Here is a 27,275-nt window from a genome sequence, read left to right on the forward strand (position 1 = left end):
GCAGGGCCTCCATGGCTTGAGTCAATACGGGGCTGATATCGCACGTCTCCTGGGTCAGAGCCCGACACTCGTCTGTGTAGAGAGGAGCGGGAACATTTCACTTCCACTGTCACATCATTAGGTACGCCTGCACCGAGTGCGGCAGGTGGACGTACTTTGAGCCCAGCGGTAGAGTTGTTCGTACGCCGCCTCCTGCAAGATGGCCATCTGCTCCATGATCTCCAGCCTACCGCAAGAGCGCACAAGTCACGTGACCTGCGGTGTGCCTATTCACTTGTAAAAGGGAGGTGCACGCTACCCTGCAGTCTGCTGGTTGGTTCGCAGGAGTACTTTCACATCCTCGTGGATGCGCTTCACTCGGCTGAGAGCTTTGAAGAAGGCCTGCATCAAAAAGGGAGGAATCAGCGCTCCTAGGAAAACAATAAATCCTCTCAGTGTCCATTCTTACCTCGGTGATGGGTGCATCCCTGGACCCTCGCAGGGTGCTCATCTCCTCATTGGACAGCTGGAATTTGGCTAGGAAGGCCCGAGCCACCTGGGCTCTCACCTCCAGACGATGGCTGAAGGGCAAAATAGATTATTATTAGGGATGTCCGATAATGGCTTTTTGCCGATATCCGATATTGTCCAACTCTTTAATTACCGATACCGATATCAACCGATACATACAGTCGTGGAATTAACACATCATTATGCCTAATTTGGACAAGCAGGTATGGTGAAGATAAGGTCCTTTTTTTTTAAATTAATAAAATAAAATAAGATAAATAAATTAAAAACATTTTCTTGAATAAAAAAGAAAGTAAAACAATATAAAAACAGTTACATAGAAACTAGTAATTAATGAAAATGAGTAAAATTAAGTGTTAAAGGTTAGTACTATTAGTGGACCAGCAGCACAATCATGTGTGCTTACGGACTGTATCCCTTGCAGACTGTATTGATATATATTGATATATAATGTAGGAACCAGAATATTAATAACAGAAAGAAACAACCCTTTTGTGTGAATGAGGGAGGTTTTTTGGGTTGGTGCACTAATTGTAAGTGAATCTTGTGTTTTTTATGTCGATTTAATTAAAAAAACAAAAACAAAAAACGATACCGATAATTAAAAAAACGATACCGATAATTTCCGATATTAGATTTTAAAGCATTTACAGGACATCTCTAATTATTATCACATTATTTCATACGTTATAAAGCTTTGCATTTAGGTTCGATCTTCCCTGTTTACTGTCAGTTTTTCACACGTCGTTTGTACTCAAATTCAATTAATGCATGTGATAAATCACAAAAAACGATCGCATTAATCACATATCAATTCTTACCTGAAAGGCGTGGATTCGTTAGCAAGTCAATCCATACCTCAATGCTAAGGATGGGTATCGTTCACATTTGAACCGATACAGTACCAACTCTTGGCACCAGGAAAAAGTTACCAGTCGGTACTTCTGAGTGGCTTAATAAATGTTAATTGTTTGATGATAAAATGTTATTTTTTGAAGTAACATTCAAAAATGAGCTGATTATGATAACTGTGCCGTCCATATCTAGTTTTCTCATACCGTTTGAGTCTCAATTGCAATGCAGTTGCACTTCCAAGACATTAGATGGCAAGACTGTATAGGCTAGCCACGGTATGTTGTTTAACTAGGAAGTAGCTTTTCCCAGGGAGCTGAACGTTTTATGTTGCGCCCTACAAAGTGTCTATACTGCAAGTATTGCGCTTGTTACACACCAACTTTTTGATTGCAACATGCATCTTAGTTGTGCTTTCCATTTCCAAATCACTAAGTAACCTGTCAGTGACAAATACAATTAATGCTGTGAATATTTGGGCACCACACGATTCTTAGGGGGTGACTTTTGGATTCGTAATCGATTCTCGATTCATGATCTATACTTTTTTTAATAAGATTGGATGCCAGTTCTATGGTTGACTACATTCCTCCATAGAATAGATAAACATCTCTGATCAATTTTTATATTACTTAAACGAAAACTGGCTTTGTTTGATAAAAATCTACCCAAACATTTAATAAAGTTAAATACAAATAAGTATCCAACAATTCTCTTTTCTAAAATAAATCTGTACAGCAGATATGATTATCAACTATATGGTTTGTCTCAGTGGCTGAACGGAACAGATTAAAAAAATAAAAAAAAAAACATTTTGGCGACTTGTCCAGGGTGTAGCCCACCTTTCGCCCGTGTGCAGCTGAGATAGGCTCCAGCACCCCCCGCTACCATGTAAGGGACAAGCGGTAGAAAATGAATGGATGAATGGATTTTTGGAATAAGAATCGTTACAAATAAGAATCGCAATTAACCTAAAAAAATTAAAAAAAATGTTGACACCCCTAAATTCAAATAAAGCCCAAATAAAGCTAACAAGGTTATTGATATCGGCCAAACTCACTCATTAATGATCAGGATCAGACTCGGCAGCATAAAACCCTGATCGAAACACCCCTGCTTGTAACACATTGATTACATCCAGTTGCAAAAACACTCCTTATCTATATTTGCCATTGTTGAGTAGCAACATAGAAAGCTAACAAGCTAGTTGATATCAGCCAAACTTACTCATGAAAGGTCAGGTCAGAATCGACAGCATAAAACCCTGATTGGAACACAATGATCAGTTCCAGTTGCAACATCACTCCATATCTCTATTTGCCATTGTTCACTATCAGCAAAGAAAGCTAACAAGCTTATTGATATCAGCCAAACTCACTCATGAATGATCGGCGATCAGAATCGACAGCATAAAACCCTGATTGGAACACAATGGTCAGTTCCACTTGCAATAACACTCCCTATCTCTATTCGCCAGTGTTCACTATTGACAAAAAAAGCTAACAAGCTTATTGATATCAGCCAAACTCACTCATGAATGATCGCCGATCAGAATCGGCAGCATAAAACCCTGATTGGAACACAGTGATCAGTTCCAGTTGCATTAACACTCCCTATCTCTATTTGGCATTGTTTACTATCGACAAAGATACCTAACAAGATTATTGATATCAGCCAAACTCCCTCATTAATGATAGGGAAAAGACTCGCTGCATAAAACCCTGATCGAAACACCCCTGCTTATAACACATTGATTACATCCAGTTGCAATAACACTCCTTATCTATATTTGCTAGGGATGTCCGATAATGGCTTTTTGCCGATATCCGATATGCCGATATTGTCCAACTCTTTAATTACCGATACCGATATCAACCGATACCGATATCAACCGATATATACAGTCGTGGAATTAACACATTATTATGCCTAATTTGGACAACCAGGTATGGTGACGATAAGGTACTTTTTAAAAAAATGAATCAAATAAAATAAGATAAATAAATTAAAAACATTTCTTGAATAAAAAACAAAGTAAAACAATATAAAAACAGTTACATAGAAACTAGTCATTAATGAAAATGTGTAAAATTAACTGTTAAAGGTTAGTATTATTAGTGGAGCAGCAGCACGCACAATCACGTGTGCTTACGGACTGTATCCCTTGCAGACTGTATTGATATATATTGATATATAATGTAGGAACCAGAATATTAATAACAGAAAGAAACAACCCTTTTGTGTGAATGAGTGGGGGGAGGGAGGTTTTTTGGGTTGGTGCACTAATTGTAAGTGTATCTTGTGTTTTTTATGTGGATTTAATAAAAAAAATAAAAATAAAAATAAAAAAAATAAAAAAAAACCGGTACTGATAATAAAAAAAACGATACCGATAATTTCCGATATTACATTTTAACGCATTTATCGGCCGATAATATCGGCAGACCGATATTATCGGACATCTCTAATATTTGCCATTGTTCACTATTGACAAAGAAAGCTAACAAGCAAGTCGATATCAGCCAATCTTATCCATGAATGGTCGGGGTCAGAATTGGCAGCATAAAACCCTGATTGGAACATATTGATCAGTTCCAGTTGCAATAATACTCCCTATATCTATTTGCCATTGTTCACGATCAACAAAGAAAGCTAACAAGCTTAGTAATATCTGCTAAGAATTGTTACAAATAAGAATCGCGATTAACCTAAAAAAAATTAAAATTTTGACACCCCTAAATTCAATCTAAATTAGCATCAAGCTAGCGCATTTTGGAAGAGCGAAGCCTTACTTTACTTTCGAGCGATTTCAACCAGTCATATACATGCTTTGTTTGGTGTGGAAAATGGCAACATTACTTAGGGGGGAGTTTGGCCGAGTCCGCTCTCAGTGCTGCTTGAGTGATCGCTTCAATGAGTCGGTGTTTAGTCTGCAAACGGACGTGACGTCACGTGCAACAAATGTGGCGCCGTTTGATTTGAGGTGAATTGATACCCGCTCGTACAGACGATATCCAGTGGGTGTCTATGAAAGTACCCAATTCGGTACCCGTCCCCAGTCAGTGCAAAATAAGTGAGGAGACTGACTGCTGGGCTAGCTGGTCATTTGAGAGCAAATAAATGACGTAAAAGCATTTTAAAAAATGTTTCTGTATGTCAAAATAATGGGGTATGTCTTGAAATTGAATTGAAATAATGCAAGAAAGTCATTTAATGCCATTAATCACAATTCAAAGTGTGATTAATCTGATTAATTTAGTTTTCTTTTGACAGCATTACTTCAAACATTAAAAATGAATCAGTTTCTGAATTTATTTAGCTTCTTCCCTTCCCGTCAAGTCTGCTAAATTTGAAGAAACTTCAGTGCTGTCATTGCTCCAGCAGGTGGCGGTGTGACGCCTCTACTGGTCAAGGCAAGAGAGTTGTTGGTCAGTGTTACAACAGCCAGAAATAAATGGCAGCGTATCTGGGGCTCTCGGGGCGATAGTTGCCACAGCAACCGTCACCATCAAACAGGGAACTCGGACGCGGCAACTCTCTGTCCTCGTCAAACCAGGCCGGGTCAGTAAATCAGCAGCTTGTTTTCGGGCAGAGCGAGCGTCACTCCGCCCTTGTGAGTGTCAGATTTTATTTTGCCAGCCTCAAGCCAGATACAAGTGACACGCTGTGAATCTTCACACACACGATGGAAACTACCTCATCGTGTGACAAAAAGAGGAGGCTAACCGTGTAAACATAATCATACTCATAAAAATCTAATAAAGTACATTTATACATGTAGTATTATCACTGGAGGACAAGGAGTAAGAACAAGCAGGTGCAGACAAAAAAGGCATGCGAATCGCTTAACTAGCCGCTAAGCTAACTTGAAACAGCACTGAAATAGGGGCGAAGTCAACTTTAAAAAGTGTCGATGAAACTGCATTTTTTATGTTTTTGTTCATGTCTACCAATTCGGGAATAATTACGTGGACTATGAGGGCAAACATCCAAATGATTTAAAAGAGTAGTTTTTACTTTTGTTTAGTTTGTGCGTGCTATGACTTTGAATTACATGGAACTAGTTGATATTACACTTAAGTCCTGTGTTGTTTTACTCATTTTAATTGTGCGATAACACGGGGTCAGAATCGGCAGCATAAAACCCTGATAGGAACACAATGATCAGTTCCAGTTGCAATAACACTCCCTATCTCTATTTGCCATTGTTCACTACCAACAAACAACACTAACAAGCTCATTGATATCATCCAAAATTCACTCATGAACGATCGGAATCAGAATCGGCAGCATAAAACCCTGATAGGAACACAATGATCAGTTCCAGTTCCAATAACACTCCCTATCTCTATTTGCCATTGTTCACTATCAACAAAGAAAGCTAACAAGCGTATTGGTATCAGCCAAACCACTCATTAATGATCGGCGATCAGAATCGGGAGCATAACACCATGATTGGAACACTCCTGCTTGTAACACAGTGATTACATCCAGTTCCAATAACACTCCTTATCTATATTTGCCATTGTTTCCTATTGACAAAGAAAGCTAACAAGCTTATTGATATCGGCCAAACTCACTCATTAATGATCGGGATCAGAATCGGCAGCATAAAACCCTAATAGGAACACAATGATCAGTTCCAGTTGCAATAACACTCCCTATCTCTATTTGCCATTGTTCACTATCAACAAAGAAAGCTAACAAGCGTATGGGTATCAGCCAAACCACTCATTAATAATCGGCGATCAGAATCGGGAGCATAACACCCTGATTGGAACACTCCTGCTTGTAACACAGTGATTACATCCAGTTCCAATAACACTCCTTATCTATATTTGCCATTGTTTCCTATTGACAAAGAAAGCTAACAAGCTTATTGATATTGGCCAAACTCACTCATTAATGATCGGGATCAGAATCGGCAGCATAAAACCCTAATAAGAACACAATGATCAGTTCCAGTTGCAATAACACTCCCTATCTATATTTGCCATTGTTTCCTATTGACAAAGAAAGCTAAAAGCTTATTGATATCGGCCAAACTCACTCATTAATGATCGGGATCAGAATCGACAGCATAAAACCCTGATAGGAACACAATGATCAGTTCCGGATGCACTAACACTCGCCATCTCTATACACTATTCTTCACTATTGACAAAGAAAGCTAAAAGGCTAATTGATATCATCCGATCTCACTCATAAATGATCGGTGTCAGAATTGGCAGCATAAAAATCTGACTGGAGCACCCTTTTTGTAACACATCGATTAGTTCCAGTTGCAATAACACTCCCTATCTCTATTTGCCATTGCTAACAAGCTTATTGATATCAGCCAAATTCACTCATTAATGACCAAGATCACACTTGTTAAAAAGCTAACAAGCTTATTGATATCAGCCAAACTCACTCATTAATGATCGGGATCAGAATCGACAGCATAAAACCCTGATTGGAACACAATGATCAGTTCCAGTTGCAATAACACTCCCTATCTCCATTTGCCATTGTTTACTATTGACAAAGAAAGCTAACAAGTTAGTTGATATCAGCCAATCTTATTCATAAATGGTCGGGGTCAAAATAGGCAGCATAAAACCCTGATTGGAACACATCGATCAGTTCCAGTTGCAATAACACTCCCTATCTCTATTTGTCATTGTTCCCTGTCAAGGAAGGACGCTAACAAGCTAATTGATAAGAAGCATAACAAGGGACTGAAACAGGGCCATCACAAACCCAGAGGCTGACTTTTCAACACTGAACACGAGCTCTGACATTTCAGATCATTTGCTGAAATGGGTGGAGAAAAAAGTGCCGTTGTGCAAGAGTCGCAGGCGGAGCCGCTCGTGGTCGTTCATCAAACCTAACGGCGCGCACGTTTTCCCCGAACACGTCCGTGTCTGGCCGTGCTCGTCTTCACGCAACGTGAGCAGCTCCCGCTCGACTTGTTTGTTATTTGCAGAAATAAAGCCGCTGATAAGATGCAAATGTATGCATGGAGCTTTAATCGCATCTAATTGGATTATCCTTTTTTGTTTTGGAAACTGCTCTTGCATGTACGGGCGTCAAGGACTGAACCGTCTCCAAGCAAATTGCTTTGCCAAGACACGGTCCTGACAATTGGAGTAAAATTTCCCACGTCTGCAGCTGCAGTGGCTTCCACTCTCCTGTGAAGGTTTTGGAGTGTGTCTGTGAGCGTTTCTGCCCATCTGGGAGGTCGGAGGTCACCTATGCTGGATGACAAGTCCCCTTCGTCTACTATAGTGCAGCCATCTTGTGACTGCACCTTGGAATGTTGCAAAAACAGGACAAACTGATTGTTAATGCGATGTATTATGAGATCTTACACTCCTTTGTCACCAAGCTAAGATGTTCACATAGATATACTGACCTTGACTGGATTAGTTTTGGCATCATTCATCTAAAAATTGGGATGTAGATAAAGATGTCCGATAATGGCTTTTTTACCGATATCCGATATTGTCCAACTCTTAATTACCGATACCGATATATACAGTGGTGGAATGAACACATTATTACGCCTAATTTTGTTGTGATGCCCCGCTGGATGCATTAAACAATGTAACAAGGTTTTCCAAAATAAATCAACTCAAGTTATGGGAAAAAAAATGCCAACATGGCACTGCCGTATTTATTATTGAAGTCACAAAGTGCATTATTTTTTTTAAACATGCCTCAAAACAGCAGCTTGGAATTTGGGACATGCTCTCCCTGAGAGAGCATGAGGAGGTTGAGGTGGGCGGGGCATTTGGGTAGCAGGTGTGTATTTTGTAGCGTCCCGGAAGAGTTAGTGCTGCAAGGGGTTCTGGGTATTTGTTCGGTTGTGTTTATGTTGTGTTACGGTGCGGATGTTCTCCCGAAATGTGTTTGTCATTCTTGTTTGGTGTGGGTTCACAGTGTGGCGCATATTTGTAACAGTGTTTAAGTTGTTTATACGGTCACCCTCAGTGTGACCTGTATGGCTGTTGACCAAGTATGCCTTGCATTCACTTGTGTGTGTGAAAAGCGGTAGATATTATGTAACTGGGCCGACACGCAAAGGCAGTGCCTTTAAGGTTTATTGGTGCTCTGTACTTCTCCCTACGTCCGTGTACACAGCGGCGTTTTAAAAAGTCATTAATTTTACTTTTTGAAACCGATACCGATAATTTTGAAACCGATACCGATAATTTACGATATTACATTTTAAAGCATTTATCGGCTGATATCGGCAGTCCGATATTATCGGACATCTCTATATGTAGATTTTACAAAACTCACAATTGAATTTGGTTTTCATTCGATTCTCTATTCAACAAGATTCTCGATTCAAAACGATTCTTACAATATGATATTTCGTATACAAATTATTACTGGTGCACAAAAAAATCGATTCACATCTGAATCCCGATTCTTATTCATCTCGATTCTTAGTCAAGATTTTCATTAAACAATAAAAAAAATATTTAAAAAAATTTAAAAACCTATTTTTTTCTATTTTATAGAAAATAAGAATACTTTTTTGTTTAGTTTTTTAAAGCCATCTCCATGCAACCAAAATAATATAGAGTTGAATTGAGAATCCATTCTGAGTCCAATCGTCACCGCAGGAAATCGATATCTGATCGAATCGTTAGGTGCCCAAAGATACACACTCCTACTATTTACCGTAAATTCCGGACTATAAGCCGTTACTTTTTTCCTGCACTATGAACCCTGCGGCTTATAACACAGTGTGGCTAATTTTTGGATTGTTCTTCGCTGAAAATATCAGCAAAGACACTGAAATGGTGTGTTACTGTTTGTGCTATGGCGCCATCTTTTGGGCGAGTTCGCTCACTAAAGCGGCTGTGGTGCTTTAGTTTTAGTGTAAGTTTCGTTCCGTCTTCTAGCTGTCCATAGCGTTCCTACTCGTATGGATTCTTCATTCATCACTCCAAGCAACGGTTGCAAGTTTTACAATGTAACTAAAACAATTCTTACTTACTAAACCGTCCCATGTGTGATGTCTTCATGTGTTTTCATGCACATTTGTACGTGCTATCGTAATGTAATGAAGCTAGGTCGTTAGCATTCGCTAATATGCTAACACGTTTACGAGTATTACGAGTATTATTAACTTACAATGGCATACTTCTTTTATTGTTTCAGTTTCACTAATTCCTCAGTAAATTCACCAAAACGTCACAGTGGAAGTATTGAGTCTGTTGGACTAATTGGAGAGCTACGATCCGCAGCTAGTTGGTTCATGACCATGACTTCTGTTTTGTTTGATCAGCCGTTTAACTGCCGTGTTACAGACATCGTTTGGAAACAACTATGGTATGTAAATAAACATTTACAAATATTTATGTGTAAATAACTCATTTAACAACGGATATATCTGCGGCTTATAGTCCGGTGCGCTTAATATATGGAAAATACAGTATAATAAAATATATATATAAACGCTCCTGCTTAGTCCAAAGATGGCCTGAAAATGGCCTTTTTTCTAAAAATCGATTCTTAAAAATCTGAATCGATTAAGAATTGTAATAAATAAAAATCACTATTTGGATATGAACCAAATTTTTTTTCCAGCACCCAAAATGACGTCAATAGGTCGAATGCTAACGACGCTAACTTCATCACATTACGAAAGCACGTACAAATGTGCATGAAAACACTCCTACAGGCATCACACATGGGATGGTTTAGTAGTAAGAATTGTTTAGTTATATTGTTAAACTTACAAAATTATGTTTATACGTCGAATGCTAACGACGCTAGCTTCATCACATTACGAAAGTAGTACAAATGTGCATGAAAAAACTCCTACAGACATCACACATGGGACGCTTTAGTAGTAAGAATTGTTTTAATTATATTGTAATACTTAGAAAATGACGTCCATATGTCGAATGCTAACGACGCTAGCTTCATCACATTGCGAAAGCACATACAAATGTGCATGAAAACACTCCTACAGGCATTACACATGGGACAATTTAGTAGTTAAAATTGTTTTAGTTATATTGTAAAACCTACAGAATGACATTCATACGTCCAATGCTAACGACGCTAGCGTCATCACATTACGAAAGCACATACAAATGTGCATGAAAACACTCCTACAGACACCACACATTGGACGGTTTAGTAGTAAGAATTGTTTTAGTTATGTTGTAAAACTTACAAAATTATGTTTATACGTCAAATGCTAACGACGCTAGCTTCATCACATTACGAAAGTAGTACAAATGTGCATGAAAACACTCCTACAGACATCACACATGGGACGGTTTAGTAGTAATAATTGTTTTAGTTATGTTGTAATACTTAGAAAATGACGTCCATATGTTGAATGCTAACAACGCTAGCTTCATCACATTGCGAAAGCGCGTACAAATGTGCATGAAAACACTCCTACAGGCATCACACATGGGACGGTTTAGTAGTAAGAATTGTTTTAGTTATATTGTAAAACTTACAAACGTATGTTTATACGTCGAATGCTAACGACGCAAGCTTCATCACATTACCAAAGTAGTACAAATGTGCATGAAAACACTCCTACGGACATCACACATGGGACGGTTTAGTAGTAAGAATTGTTTTAGTTATATTGTAAAACTTACAAACTGACGTCCATACATCGAATGCTAACGACGCTAGCTTCATCACATTGCAAAAGCAGGTACAAATGTGCATGAAAACACTCCTACGGACATCACACATGGGACGATTTAGTAGTTAAAATTGTTTTAGTTATATTGTAAAACTCACAAAATTATGTTTATACGTCGAATGTTAACGATGCTAGCTTCATCACATTACGAAAGTAGTACAAATGTGCATGAAAACACTCCTACAGACATCACACATGGGACGGTTTAGTAGTAAGAATTGTTTTAGTTATATTGTAAAACTCACAAAATTATGTTTATACGTCGAATGTTAACGACGCTAGCTTCATCACATTACGAAACCACGTACAAATGTGCATGAAAACACTCCTACAGGCATCACACATGGGATGGTTTAGTAGTAAGAATTGTTTTAGTTGTATTGTAAAACCTACAAAATGACGTCCATACGTCATTTTGATGTAGCTTTCTGGAAAACGTTTGTCACGCAGCAACCAAGTGAAAGTCTCCAATGATCGATGGATTGATAAAAATGAGAGGTTTTCGTTCATATAGAATCAGTCGTAATGTGACAACAAACAAATACCGGAAGGGAAGCGCCAAAGTGCCACTGCAGTGCAAAATACGCCGAGAATGAGCTCACTTCTCTTGCAGAATATTTCACGAGCACACGGAAGGTCACGCTACACAATGGCATCAATGGAACAACGGGATGGTCATTGCGCTCGCTCGCCTCGGGTTTCCGCCCCTACAAAAGGCCGATTGATTTTCATCTGTGCGGGCGCGACGGCGGCGAAGGCCGAACAATACAACCCTATTAACTGGCCGTGTCAGAGTGAAACACTGATGTTGGCGGCGATGACTTCATCGAGCTCGCAGTGAGACGTGCTGACAGCGCTGCGGCGGAGGTTCGCAGAGAGTGAGTCGGGAGTCCATTTGGTGACAATATCAACATTCTGCTGGGGTCCATTGATGGCACATTATAAACACAAAATGACACCTTTTTAAAGTATATGCTTTGTCACCTATGAAGACGACTATCATTCTACGAACATGTTACACCACATGGCATATTTCGATAGACTTTGATCTGGTTGTAGCACGTACGAGTCCACGATCCTGATACTGAAGGCTGCTGGGTTTGACCAGGGGGGGCGCGGTGCTATGCCGTGGGGGGGGCGCTCGTGTCCCCTGGGAACATGCTTTATCAGTATCATGCACTATCATGCTTCAAATCCTCGATTAAAAAAATTAAAATAAATAAATAATTTACTTTTAAAAATTATTTTATTAATTCTTGTTTTGTAGGTTAAAGTGTTGCAATAACACTCCTTATCCATATTTGCCATTGTTCACTGTTGACAAAGAGAGCTAACAAGCTAATTGATATCAGCCAGTCTTATTCATGAATGATCGGTATCAAAATCGACTGCATAAAACCCTGATTGGAACACAATGATCAGTTCCAGTTGCAATGACACTCCCCATCTGTATTTGCTATTGTTCACTATCGACAAAGAAAGCTACCAAGATTATTGATATCAGCCAAACTCACTCATGAATGATCGGAAATCAGAATCGGCAGCATAAAACCCTGATTGGAACACAATGATCAGTTCCAGTTGCAATAACACTCCCTATCTCTATTTGCCAGTGTTCACTATCGACAAAGAAAGCTAAAAAGCTTATTGATATCAGCCAAACTCACTCATTAATGATCAGGATCAGACTCGGCAGCATAAAACCCTGATCGAAACACCCCTGCTTATAACACATTGATTACATCCAGTTGCAATAACACTCATCTATATTTGCCATTATTCACTATTGACAAAAAACGCGAACAAGCCAGTTGATATCAGTCAATCTTATTCATGAACGGTCAGGGTCAGAATCGGCAGCATAAATCCCTGATTGGAACACATCGATCAGTTCCAGTTGCAATAACACTCCCTATCTCAATTTGCCAGTGTTCACTATCGACAACGAAAGATAACAAGCTTATTAATATCTGCAAAACTTACACATGAATGATCGGCGATCAGAATCGGCAGCATAAAACCCGGATAGGAACACAATGATCAGTCCCAGCTGCAATAACACTCCCTATCTCTATTTGTCATTGCAAAGCTAACAACGCTAGGTTGACTATGAGAACAAAAATCCAAATGATTTAAAAGAGTAGTTTTTACTTTTGTTTAGTTTTTGCGTGCTATGACTTTGAATTACATGGAACAAGTTGATATTACACTTAAGTCCTGTGTTGTTGTATCGGTGTTGATATCAGCCGATCTCACTCATGGATGACCGTTATCGGAATAGGCAGCATAAAACCCTGATTGGAACATCCCTAGTTGGAACACATCGATAAGTTCCAGTTGCAATGACACTACATATCTCTATTTGCCATTGTTTACTACCAGCAAAGAAGGCTAACAAGCCAATTGATATCAGCTGATCTCACTCATGGAAGGCTGCTGGGTTTGACCAGGTTTTGTAGGTTAAAGTGTTTTTATATATTGATCAATTTGAAAGTTTTTTATTTACTGACATTACTTATTAGTAGTTTTTAGTATCAAATGGTTCAAGTCGGTCAAAAAATGCGTATAGTACTCTCCAAGATTTTGGACATACAAATTCAACTTGGGTAAAAGTGAAATATTTCCCATAAATTCTACTGCTAAGAAATATTCTCTGCACAATTTTCCCTTCAAAATGTGTACCAATACCACTTTTTCTCCTTCAGTCCTTCTTTCGTAAATTAGTCAGATTTCAGGCTTCATTTGGAATAGAAAGACTCTCAGGTTACGTAAGCAATATTTAGAGACCCAAGGATTAGCACTACCAAACTGTTCGGTGTTACTCCCGGGCCACCAACATTAGAATTCTTAAATATTGGCTGCAATATGAAGCCTTTGATCGCCCTCCGTTATGGCTGGTTATGGAGGCTAACTCAACTAAACCGATATTACATGTATTCACATTAACATTTTTCATTTACGCCCTAAATTTCTGAATTTAATTAAGTCACTTTGGGAAATGAAAACAAAACTGCACCCTTTTAGTCATATATTTTGACCTGGAGAAACTTCTCTTCGACTTTACCTCCAGCCTTCTTCTGTTTGTTTGATATTCTCATTACTGCCACAAGTGGTGGAAACGTGCATTACAACTGAGTACTGCTGCCACAAATACAATTAGGACTGTGAATCTTTGGGCACCACACGATTCCTGGGGGTAACGATTGGATTCAGAATCGATTCTCGATTCAGAATCTATACTTTTTTAATAAGATTGGATGCCACTTCTATCAATTACATGTATTTACATTTTAAAAAATTATTTACACCCTGAATTTCTGAATTTAATTAAGTCACTTTGGGAAATGAAAACACAACTGCACCCTTTTAGTCATATTTTTTGCCCAGGAGAAACTTCTCTTCGACTTTACCTCCAGCCTTCTACTGTTTGTTTGATATTCTCATTACTGCCACAAGTGGTGGAAACGTGCATTACAACTGAGTACCGCTGCCACAAATACAATTAGGACTGTGAATCTTTGGGCACCACACGATTCCTGGGGGTAATGATTGGATTCGCCATCGATTCTCAATTCAAAATCTATACTTTTTTTAATAAGATTGCATGCCAGTTCTATCAATTACATATATTCACATAAAAAATTTTTATTTACGCCCTGAATTTCTGAATTTAATGAAGTCACTTTGGGAAATGAAAACACAGCTTCACCCCTTTAGTCATATTTTTTGCCCTGGAGAAACTTCACTTCGACTTTACCTCCAGCCTTCTTCTGTTTGTTTGATATTCTAATTACTGCCACAAGTGGTGGAAACGTGCATTACAACTGAGTACCGCTGCCACAAATACAATTAGGACTGTGAATCTTTGGGCACCACACGATTCTTGGGGGTAACGATTAGATTCAGAATCGATTCTCGATTCAGAATCTATACTTTTTAATAAGATTGCATGCCAGTTCTATCAATTACATATATTTACATTTAAATTTTTCATTCACACCCTGAATTTCTGAATTTAATGAAGTCACTTTGGGAAATGAAAACACAGCTTCACCCCTTTAGTCATATATTTTGACCTGGACAAACTTCTCTTCGACTTTACCTCCAGCCTTCTTCTGTTTGTTTGATATTCTCATTACTGCCACGAGTGGTGGAAACCTGCATTACAACTGAGTACCGCTGCCACAAATACAATTAGGACTGTGAATCTTTGGGCACCACACGATTCTTGGGGGTAACGAATAGATTCAGAATCGATTCTCGATTCAGAATCTATACGTTTTTAATCAGATTGGATGCCACTTCTATCAATTACATGTATTTACATTAAAAAATATATTTACGCCCTGAATTTCTGAATTTAATGGAAGTGCATTACAACTGAGTACCGCTGCCACAAATACAATTAAGACTGTGAATCTTTGGGCACCACACGATTCCTGGGGGTAATGATTGGATTCGCCATCGATTCTCAATTCAAAATCTATACTTTTTTAATAAGATTGCATGCCAGTTCTATCAATTACATGTATTCACATTAAAAAATTTCATTTACGCCCTGAATTTCTGAATTTAATTAAGTCACTTCGAGAAATGTGCCCTTTTAGTCATATTTTTTGCCCTGGAGAAACTTCTCTTCGACTTTACCTCCAGCCTTCTTCTGTTAGTTTGATATTTTCATTACTGCCACAAGTGGTGGAAACATGCATTACAACTGAGTACCGCTGCCACAAATACAATTAAGACTGTGAATCTTTGGGCACCACACGATTCCTGGGGGTAATGATTGGATTCAGAATCGATTCTCAATTCAAAATCTATACTTTTTTAATAAAATTGCATGCCAGTTCTATCAATTACATGTATTCACATTAAAAAATTTCATTTACGCCCTGAATTTCTGAATTGAATTAAGTCACTTTGGGAAATGAAAACACAACTGCACCCTTTTAGTCATATTTTTTGCCCAGGAGAAACTTCACTTCGACTTTACCTCCAGCCTTCTTCTGTTTGTTTGATATTCTCATTACTGCCACAAGTGGTGGAAACGTGCATTACAACTGAGTACCGCTGCCACAAATACAATTAGGACTGTGAATCTTTGGGCACCACACGATTCTTGGGGGTAACGATTAGATTCAGAATCGATTCTCAATTCAGAATCTATACTTTTTTAATAAGATTGGATGCCACTTCTATCAATTACATGTATTTACATTAAAAAATGTATTCACGCCCTGAATTTCTGAATTTAATGAAGTCACTTTGGGAAATGAAAACACAGCTTCACCCCTTTAGTCATATTTTTTGCCCTGGAGAAACTTCTCTTCGACTTTACCTCCAGCCTTCTTCTGTTTATTTGATATTCTCATTACTGCCACAAGTGGTGGAAACGTGCATTACAACTGAGTACCGCTGCCACAAATACAATTAGGACTGTGAATCTTTGGGCACCACACGATTCCTGGGGGTAATGATTGGATTCGCCATCGATTCTCAATTCAAAATCTATACTTTTTTTAATAAGATTGCATGCCAGTTCTATCAATTACATATATTCACATAAAAAATTTTAATTCACGCCCTGAATTTCTGAATTTAATGAAGTCACTTTGGGAAATGAAAACACAGCTTCACCCCTTTAGTCATATTTTTTGCCCTGGAGAAACTTCACTTCGACTTTACCTCCAGCCTTCTTCTGTTTGTTTGATATTCTAATTACTGTCACAAGTGGTGGAAACGTGCATTACAACTGAGTACCGCTGCCACAAATACAATTAGGACTGTGAATCTTTGGGCACCACACGATTCTTGGGGGTAACGATTAGATTCAGAATCGATTCTCGATTCAGAATCTATACTTTTTAATAAGATTGCATGCCAGTTCTATCAATTACATATATTTACATTTAAATTTTTCATTCACACCCTGCATTTCTGAATTTAATGAAGTCACTTTGGGAAATGAAAACACAGCTTCACCCCTTTAGTCATATATTTTGACCTGGACAAACTTCTCTTCGACTTTACCTCCAGCCTTCTTCTGTTTGTTTGATATTCTCATTACTGCCACAAGTGGTGGAAACGTGCATTACAACTGAGTACCGCTGCCACAAATACAATTAGGACTGTGAATCTTTGGGCACCACACGATTCTTGGGGGTAACAAATAGATTCAGAATCGATTCTCGATTCAGAATCTATACGTTTTTAATAAGATTGGATGCCACTTCTATCAATTACATGTATTTACATTAAAAAAAATATTTACGCCCTGAATTTCTGAATTTAATGGAAGTGCATTACAACTGAGTACCGCTGCCACAAATACAATTAAGACTGTGAATCTTTGGGCACCACACGATTCCTGGGGGTAATGATTGGATTCGCCATCGATTCTCAATTCAAAATCTATACTTTTTTAATAAGATTGCATGCCAGTTCTATCAATTACATGTATTCACATTAAAAAATTTCATTTACGCCCTGAATTTCTGAATTTAATTAAGTCACTTCGAGAAATGTGCCCTTTTAGTCATATTTTTTGCCCTGGAGAAACTTCTCTTCGACTTTACCTCCAGCCTTCTTCTGTTAGTTTGATATTCTCATTACTGCCACAAGTGGTGGAAACATGCATTACAACTGAGTACCGCTGCCACAAATACAATTAAGACTGTGAATCTTTGGGCACCACACGATTCCTGGGGGTAATGATTGGATTCAGAATCGATTCTCAATTCAAAATCTATACTTTTTTAATAAGATTGCATGCCAGTTCTATCAATTACATGTATTCACATTAAAAATTTTCATTTACGCCCTGAATTTCTGAATTGAATTAAGTCACTTTGGGAATGAAAACACAACTGCACCCTTTTAGTCATATTTTTTGCCCAGGAGAAACTTCTCTTCGACTTTACCTCCAGCCTTCTTCTGTTTGTTTGATATTCTCATTACTGCCACAAGTGGTGGAAACGTGCATTACAACTGAGTACCGCTGCCACAAATACAATTAGGACTGTGAATCTTTGGGCACCACACGATTCTTGGGGGTAACGATTAGATTCAGAATCGATTCTCAATTCAGAATCTATACTTTTTTAATAAGATTGGATGCCACTTCTATCAATTACATGTATTTACATTAAAAAATGTATTTACGCCCTGAATTTCTGAATTTAATGAAGCCACTTTGGGAAATGAAAACACAGCTTCACCCCTTTAGTCATATTTTTTGCCCTGGAGAAACTTCTCTTCGACTTTACCTCCAGCCTTCTTCTGTTTGTTTGATATTCTCATTACTGCCACAAGTGGTGGAAACGTGCATTACAACTGAGTACCGCTGCCACAAATACAATTAGGACTGTGAATCTTTGGGCACCACACGATTCCTGGGGGTAATGATTGGATTCGCCATCGATTCTCAATTCAAAATCTATACTTTTTTTAATAAGATTGCATGCCAGTTCTATCTATTACATATATTCACATAAAAAAACTTAATTCACGCCCTGAATTTTTGAATTTAATGAAGTCCCTTTGGGAAATGAAAACACAGCTTCACCCCTTTAGTCATATTTTTTGCCCTGGAGAAACTTCACTTCGACTTTACCTCCAGCCTTCTTCTGTTTGTTTGATATTCTAATTACTGCCACAAGTGGTGGAAACGTGCATTACAACTGAGTACCGCTGCCACAAATACAATTAGGACTGTGAATCTTTGGGCACCACACGATTCTTGGGGGTAACGATTAGATTCAGAATCGATTCTCGATTCAGAATCTATACTTTTTAATAAGATTGCATGCCAGTTCTATCAATTACATATATTTACATTAAAATTTTTCATTCACACCCTGAATTTCTGAATTTAATGAAGTCACTTTGGGAAATGAAAACACAGCTTCACCCCTTTAGTCATATATTTTGACCTGGACAAACTTCTCTTCGACTTTACCTCCAGCCTTCTTCTGTTTGTTTGATATTCTCATTACTGCCACAAGTGGTGGAAACGTGCATTACAACTGAGTACCGCTGCCACAAATACAATTAGGACTGTGAATCTTTGGGCACCACACGATTCTTGGGGGTAACGAATAGATTCAGAATCGATTCTCGATTCAGAATCTATACGTTTTTAATAAGATTGGATGCCACTTCTATCAATTACATGTATTTACATTTAAAAAAAATATTTACGCCCTGAATTTCTGAATTTAATGGAAGTCACTTTGGGAAATGAAAACACAGCTTCACCCCTTTATTCATATTTTTTGCCCTGGAGAAACTTCTCTATGACTTTACCTCCAGCCTTCTTCTGTTTGTTTGATATTCTCATTACTGCCACAAGTGGTGGAAACGTGCATTACAACTGAGTACCGCTGCCACAAATACAATTAGGACTGTGAATCTTTGGGCACCACACGATTCTTGGGGGTAATGATTAGATTCAGAATCGATTCTCGATTCAGAATCTATACTTTTTTATAAGATTGGATGCCACTTCTATTAATTACATGTATTCACATTTTAAAAAATTATTTACGCCCTGAATTTCTGAATTTAATTAAGTCAATTTGGGAAATGAAAACAAAACTGCACCCTTTTAGTCATATTTTTTGACCTAGAGAAACTTCTCTTCGACTTTACCTCCAGCCTTCTTCTGTTTGTTTGATATTCTCATTACTGCCACAAGTGGTGGAAACGTGCATTACAACTGAGTACCGCTGCCACAAATACAATTAGGACTGTGAATCTTTGGGCACCACACGATTCTTGGGGGTAACGAATAGATTCAGAATCGATTCTCGATTCAAAATCTATACGTTTTTAATAAGATTGGATGCCACTTCTATCAATTACATGTATTTACATTAAAAAAAAATATTTACGCCCTGAATTTCTGAATTTAATGGAAGTGCATTACAACTGAGTACCGCTGCCACAAATACAATTAAGACTGTGAATCTTTGGGCACCACACGATTCCTGGGGGTAATGATTGGATTTGCCATCGATTCTCAATTCAAAATCTATACTTTTTTAATAAGATTGCATGCCAGTTCTATCAATTACATGTATTCACATTAAAAAAATTCATTTACGCCCTGAATTTCTGAATTTAATTAAGTCACTTCGAGAAATGTGCCCTTTTAGTCATATTTTTTGCCCTGGAGAAACTTCTCTTCGACTTTACCTCCAGCCTTCTTCTGTTAGTTTGATATTCTCATTACTGCCACAAGTGGTGGAAACATGCATTACAACTGAGTACCGCTGCCACAAATACAATTAAGACTGTGAATCTTTGGGCACCACACGATTCCTGGGGGTAATGATTGGATTCAGAATCGATTCTCAATTCAAAATCTATACTTTTTTAATAAGATTGCATGCCAGTTCTATCAATTACATGTATTCACATTAAAAATTTTCATTTACGCCCTGAATTTCTGAATTTAATGAAGTCACTTTGGGAAATGAAAACACAGCTTCACCCCTTTAGTCATATTTTTTGCCCTGGAGAAACTTCTCTTCGACTTTACCTCCAGCCTTCTTCTGTTTGTTTGATATTCTCATTACTGCCACAAGTGGTGGAAACATGCATTACAACTGAGTACCGCTGCCACAAATACAATTAGGACTGTGAATCTTTGGGCACCACACGATTCCTGGGGGTAATTATAGGATTCGCCATCGATTCTCAATTCAAAATCTGTACTTTTTTAATAAGATTGCATGCCAGTTCTATCATTTACATATATTCACATTAAAAAATTTCATTTACGCCCTGAATTTCTGAATTTAATTAAGTCACTTCGAGAAATGAAAACACAACTGCACCCTTTTAGTCATATTTTTTGCCCTGGAGAAACTTCTCTTCGACTTTACCTCCAGCCTTCTTCTGTTTGTTTGATATTCTCATTACTGCCACAAGTGGTGGAAACGTGCATTACAAGTGAGTACCGCTGCCACAAATACAATTAGGACTGTGAATCTTTGGGCACCACACGATTCTTGGGGGTAACGATTAGATTCAGAATCGATTCTCGATTCAGAATCTATACTTTTTTAATAAGATTGAATGCCACTTCTATCAATTAGTTGTATTTACATTACAAAAAATTAAACACAGCTTCACTCCTTTAGTCATATTTTTTGCCCTGGAGAAACTTCTCTTCGACTTTACCTCCAGCCTTCTTCTGTTTGTTTGATATTCTCATTACTGTCACAAGTGGTGGAAAAGTGTATTACAACACATATTTTTTGGCGGCCCTATGGTTAGGAAACACTGTTTTAGATGAACTACCAGAGCGATGGCGAGGTCTCAGCAGGGTCAGGAACTTCTGAGCTTGCAAAAGATTCCTTGGACACTGAGTTATTTAGGAAAGGTCACATGTCTTTCCATATTCGGGCATGCACCAGCGACCACAGGGCGCACGCATCCTGGCTACAAAGGCGATTGCTCTGATTAGCAGTCAGCTGGAGCGTGATGGCTTTTGTTTACTGCGCAAGTCCCGCCTGTTCCCTGGAGGACTTCATGTCTAACAGCGACCCGCGCTGAAGTCAGAACGGCAACACTTGCTGGACTGAAAAAAGGAGGTCTTGCGAGCAGAATGGAGAAACGCCGTGGCCCGTCGGGAGGCGTGGGGACATGTTCTGCATGTGTAATGTAACGGCGGCGCCAGGTGGTTAAGTTTCATTACAGAGCGCCGCGCTGCTGGTGCTGACAGCGGCTTTTGGCGAGGGCGTCGGACAACAAAAGGACGCCGCTGGGCAAACACGGGTGGCCCGCCCCCCATTGGCTGGCGGCTCCCACCTTTGCTTGTGCACACTGCGAGCAATCTGCCGCTTCTGTACGTTTCATTAGAGCTGACAAATGACACGGTGCCGCCGGCTGATAAGATAGCGAGCCGCTCGGGACGGGGCCCTGCTGGGTAAACACACGCACTGCGAGGAGCTCGGCCGGCCAGCTCCGATTGACAGATTATGCGGCAAAAATCTGGCTATTATGCGAGGGGGGGGGGAATGAGAAAAGAGGACTGCGGGGGCTTTGTGATGGCGGGTCTCCACGTAAGACAAGGTCAAAGCCCGCCACATTCCCCCATCTGGCTGCAGCTGTGTGAAGGACAATGTCACAGTCGGCACATCAGACGGCAAACGGAAAAGCGTTTTATTGCATGGAAAGAGAAAAAAAAAACACTCAGCATAAAGCAGAGATGTCCAAAGTGCAGCGCGGGGGCCGTTTTTGGCCCACAGCTTGTTTTTTATTGGCCAGCGATGCATTCTAAAAACAAAACAAAAACATCCCGGATTGGAACATTACACCAAAAAATTACAATAAGCAATTTCCGTGTGATTACTGAACTTAAATGCTAACATTAGCATGCTAACTAGGGCTGTGAATCTTCGCACACCACACAATTTGATTTGATTCGATTCTCTATTCAAAATCAATATTTTTTTACTTACATTGGGTGGCAGTTCTACGATTAACTACATTCCTCCATAAAACAAACAAACAGCTCTGATAAATGTCTATAAAAAAGTAAGCATGTTAACTAGAGATGTCCGATAATGGCTTTTTTGCCGATATCCGATATTCCGATATTGTCCAACTCTTAATTACCGATTCCGATATCAACCGATACCTATATATACAGTCTTGGAATTAACACATTATTATGCCTAATTTTGTTGTGATGCCCCGCTGGATGCATTAAACAATGTAACAAGGTTTTCCAAAATAAGTCAACTCAAGTTATGGAAAAAAAATGCCAACATGGCACTGCCATATTTATTATTGAAGTCACAAAGTGCATTATTTTTTTTAACATGCCTCAAAACAGCAGCTTGGAATTTAGGACATGCTCTCCCTGAGAGAGCATGAGGAGGTTGAGGTGGGCGGGGTTGTGGGGGGGGGGGGGTATATTGTAGCGTCCCGGAAGAGTTAGTGCTGCAAGGGGTTCTGGGTATTTCTTCTGTTGTGTTTATGTTGTGTTACGGTGCGGATGTTCTCCCGAAATGTGTTTGTCATTCTTGTTTGGTGTGGGTTCACAGTGTGGCGCATATTTGTAGCAGTGTTAAAGTTGTTTATACGGCCACCCTCAGTGTGACCTGTATGGCTGTTGACCAAGTATGCTTGCATTCACTTGAGTGTGTAAAAAGCCGTAGATATTCTGTGGCTGGGCCGGCACGCAAAGACAGTGCCTTTAAGGTTTATTGGCGCTCTGTACTCCTCCCTACGTCCGTGTACCACTCCGTACAGCTGCGTTTTAAAAAGTCATAAATTTTACTTTTTGAAACCGATACCGATAAGTTTGAAACCGATACCGATCATTTCCAATATTACATTTTAAAATATTTATCGGCATCTCTAATGTTAACGTTAGCAGACTATCAGTTAGCATGTGTTAAGTCCCAAGTTATATTCGTTTGAGGCATTTGCTTGCAAAATTGGCTAAAAGAGTTAGCAGGCCAATGTTATCATGCTAGAATCCTAATGTTAGCATGCAAACAGTTAGCATGTGTCAAGTACAAAGTTAAAAGGAGTCTGATGCGTTTGGCGGCAAATTTGGTTAAAAAAGTTAGCATGCTAACGTTAATAGTGCTGCCTGAGGCTGAACCAATCAGTGCCCAAGATACTGAACAGCCCGGTCTGATTGTGTTGGTCTTGTCTAGTGGCCGGAATTAATGTAGTATTGTTATTTCTAGTTCATTTAGCCATTTTTATGACTGAAAATGCTTAATTTAGGGCAAAATTGCATAAAATGTTTAGTTACAGATAACACAAAGCTATTATATGAATGTAGCATATATTGATTGACCTATATTATATTGTTTTTAGTATCTTTAATGTACAAAATGCACCAAAGTGGCCTATTAACACAAATTCAATAAAAATGCAAGCTGTTTTCTTTTTTTAAAGCGGTCATTGCTAAAAAAAAAAAAAAAAAAAAAAAAAAATGTCTAATGACGTATTCACGTACTTCACATCAAATATTTCAATTTGAAAAACGTTTTTTAAGCATATTTTGTGTGTTTGCTATATAAGAAACACGATTTTCTTTGGGGAAAAAGGACATATAACAAGAGAATAAATATAAATAAACAAAATAATAATACAAATTTATAATCGGATCGAACTGGAGTTAATTGAAAGACTTAAGTGTTGAAAGTTTAAAAAAAAAAAAATATGTAATGTATGATTTATCTTGGACAATTTTATGCAATGGCACCGTTTGGAAACAATTAAGGTACGTAAATAAACATTTATAAAATATTTCTGTGTAAATAACTCACTCCACAATGTTTATATCTGCGATATATGGGAAAGTATGGTTTTCTTCTGAAATTTTGTGAGTGCGGCTTACACAGGTGCACTCTATGGTCCGGAAAATACGGTAATTGTGAAAAATATTTTTTTAATATGTTCTGTCTTGTTATATTTTTTGGCTGGCGAAATGTACGCTACTAACAGCCCCTTTAACTGAGTTGGTATCAAAAAGTTTTTTTGTGGTAGGGCAAAAGTAGGAAAATGAATGTAATTCCAGCAACAACAACAACAATAATAATAAAGGACAAATTCATGAAGAAAACAACAATAAGGAAAACAAGTGTCTTCGTTATCATGTCCAGTCATCTACAATGTGCATTTTAAAGCAACAAATAAAGATTTGTTTGGTTTTTGCAGGTTTTATTGGGAGGTGTTGAACATGAGAGACCGCCTGCACTGGACACCGTGTGACCACCAGTTCCTAATGCGTGTTGTCAGCAAGTCTGAGCATGCAGGAAGCGGGAGATAGGCTGACGTCTATGAAATAATAATCATAATAATAATAATGCATCTTGATCAAGATGAGAGAGCATCACCACAGCAACAAGGAAAGACTTTGATGTGCATCTGGAGGCCGGGGCGTGACAACGCACAGAGAAGTAAAAAGTGAATCCGGCGCCGTTAATGACGAGCGCTGGAAAATATTGCTTCATCAATCATTCATGGACACATGATGAATAAAGCTCCTTCCTGTCTTAACTTGTGCAAACCACAAGAGCTGACTTTTGATGCCAGTGATTTCTGTACATTCATTTATTTGAGCTCCACAAACCGGTTCGCCCGAACGAAAGTACGTACGTACGTAGCCTTATTGCAGTGAAACTTGCCAAGGGACATTTAAGCAAATATTAACATTGCTGTATGTATACTTTTGACCCAGCACATTTGCTCACATTTTCAGTAGACCCATAATAAATTCAGAAAAGAACCAAACTTCATGAATGTTTTTTGTGACCAACAAGCATGTGCTCCAATCACTCTATCACAAAAAAATAAAGAGTTGTAGAAATGATTGGTAAATCAAGACAGCCATGACATTATGTTCTTTACAAGTGTATGTAAACTTTTGACCACGACTGTATATACACTAGGGTTGGCCACATCAAAGCAGAAGTAACGTAAAAAAAAATGTTTTGTCAAACTAGTCTTACCTACTAGTACCACTTTATTTACATGGCAGCATTTGTGTGTCTACATCAGGGGTCACCAACCTTTTTGAAACCAAGAGCTTCTTCTTGGGTACTGATTAATGCGAAGGGCTACCAGTTTGATACACACTTCAATAAATTGCCAGAAATAGCCAATTTGCTCAATTTACCTTTAACTCTATGTTATTATTAATAATTAATGATATTTACACTTAATTCAACGGTTTAAAAGAGGAGAAAACACGAAAAAAATGACAATTAAATTTTGAAACATAGTTTATCTTCAATTTCGACTCTTTAAAATTCAAAATTCAACCGAAAAAAAGAAGAGAAAAACTAGCTAATTAGAATCTTTTTGAAAAAATTAAAAAAATAATTTATGGAACATCATTAGTAATTTTTCCTGATTAAGATTAATTTTAGAATTTTGATGACATGTTTTAAATAGGTTAAAATCCAATCTGCACTTTGTTAGAATATATAACAAATTGGACCAAGCTATATTTCTAACAAAGACAAATCATTATTTCTTCTAGATTTTCCAGAACAAAAATTTTAAAAGAAATTCAAAAGACTTTGAAATAAGATTTAAATTTGATTCTACAGATTTTTCTAGATTTAATTTTAATCATAATAAGTGTGAAGAAATATTTCACAAATATTCTTCGTCGAAAAAACAGAAGCTAAAATGAAGAATTAAATTAAAATGTAGTTATTATTCTTTACAATAAAAAAAAAAAAATTTACTTGAACATTGATTTAAATTGTCAGGAAAGAAGAGGAAGGAATTTAAAAGGTAAAAAGGTATATGTGTTTAAAAATCCTAAAATCATTTTTAAGGTTGTATTTTTTCTCTAAAATTGTCTTTCTGAAAGTTATAAGAAGCAAAGTAAAATAATTAATGAATTTATTTAAACAAGTGAAGACCAAGACTTTAAAATATTTTCTTGGATTTTCAAATTCTATTTGAGTTTTGTCTCTCTTAGAATTAAAAATGTCGAGCAAAGCGAGACCAGCTTGCTAGTAAATAAATAAAATTTAAAAAATAGAGGCAGCTCACTGGTAAGTGCTGCTATTTGAGCTATTTTTAGAACAGGCCAGCGGGCTACTCATCTGGTCCTTACGGGCTACCTGGTGCCCGCGGGCACCGCGTTGGTGACCCCTGGTCTACATGCTCGCTACCTAAAAGTGTACGCCAGCAGTTTGACTCTGGATCACATTGTTTCTGTTTGGTTTGTTTCCAAATTGCAAAAATGAACACATGAAGACAAGTTGTGTCCCGCCCTTCAAAATAAACTCACTTTTCTCCTTGAAGCTTGTTAGTTTTCACAATCAAGTCCTGAGTCTGCTCCTTGGCGGCCTATCAAAATAATAGCCAGTTACACATGCACTCATTAGTAATCTAAGAGACTTTGAGAAGAGGAAGAAATGCAACTTGACCTTTAACCTGCTGGTCATTTCTGCACAGCACGTACTCATGGCCTGAACGTCCTCATGGACACTCTCAAGCTCCTGTAAAGATAAGAGCATCATGACACATTTCATACCCAAAGAGATTCACAACCAATGCTCCCCCTATTTGTTCATGTGTCTGAGCAAATGCACCAACTATAATAAGCAGTCATTTCCATTAGATTGTTGACTAATGCAAGTGATTTGGGCCCACTGACAATTAAAATAACAAATATTGTTCTTATGAGCCAGTGTTTCCCACAAATTCATTTATTTGTGGCGGCCCGCCACGAAAGAATTACGTCCGC

General features: G+C 38.2%; 1 protein-coding gene across 1 annotated transcript in view; it reads right to left on the reverse strand.

Annotated features, from left to right (window-relative positions):
• cog6 (component of oligomeric golgi complex 6) overlaps positions 1-27,275 on the reverse strand; it is a 78,250-nt gene that overhangs the window by 43,186 nt on the left and 7,789 nt on the right. The window contains exons 3-8 of the mRNA XM_062060888.1: positions 26,956-27,027; positions 26,817-26,875; positions 449-560; positions 299-381; positions 156-226; positions 1-72 (exon numbers count right to left, since the gene is read on the reverse strand). The exon at positions 1-72 is cut by the window's left edge and continues 22 nt beyond it. Coding sequence (XP_061916872.1) covers positions 1-72; positions 156-226; positions 299-381; positions 449-560; positions 26,817-26,875; positions 26,956-27,027 — 469 coding nt within the window. The remainder of the gene's footprint in view (positions 73-155; positions 227-298; positions 382-448; positions 561-26,816; positions 26,876-26,955; positions 27,028-27,275) is intronic.

The sequence above is a fragment of the Entelurus aequoreus genome, linkage group LG10 (assembly GCF_033978785.1).
Source record: "Entelurus aequoreus isolate RoL-2023_Sb linkage group LG10, RoL_Eaeq_v1.1, whole genome shotgun sequence".
NCBI classification, from domain to species: domain Eukaryota; kingdom Metazoa; phylum Chordata; class Actinopteri; order Syngnathiformes; family Syngnathidae; genus Entelurus; species Entelurus aequoreus.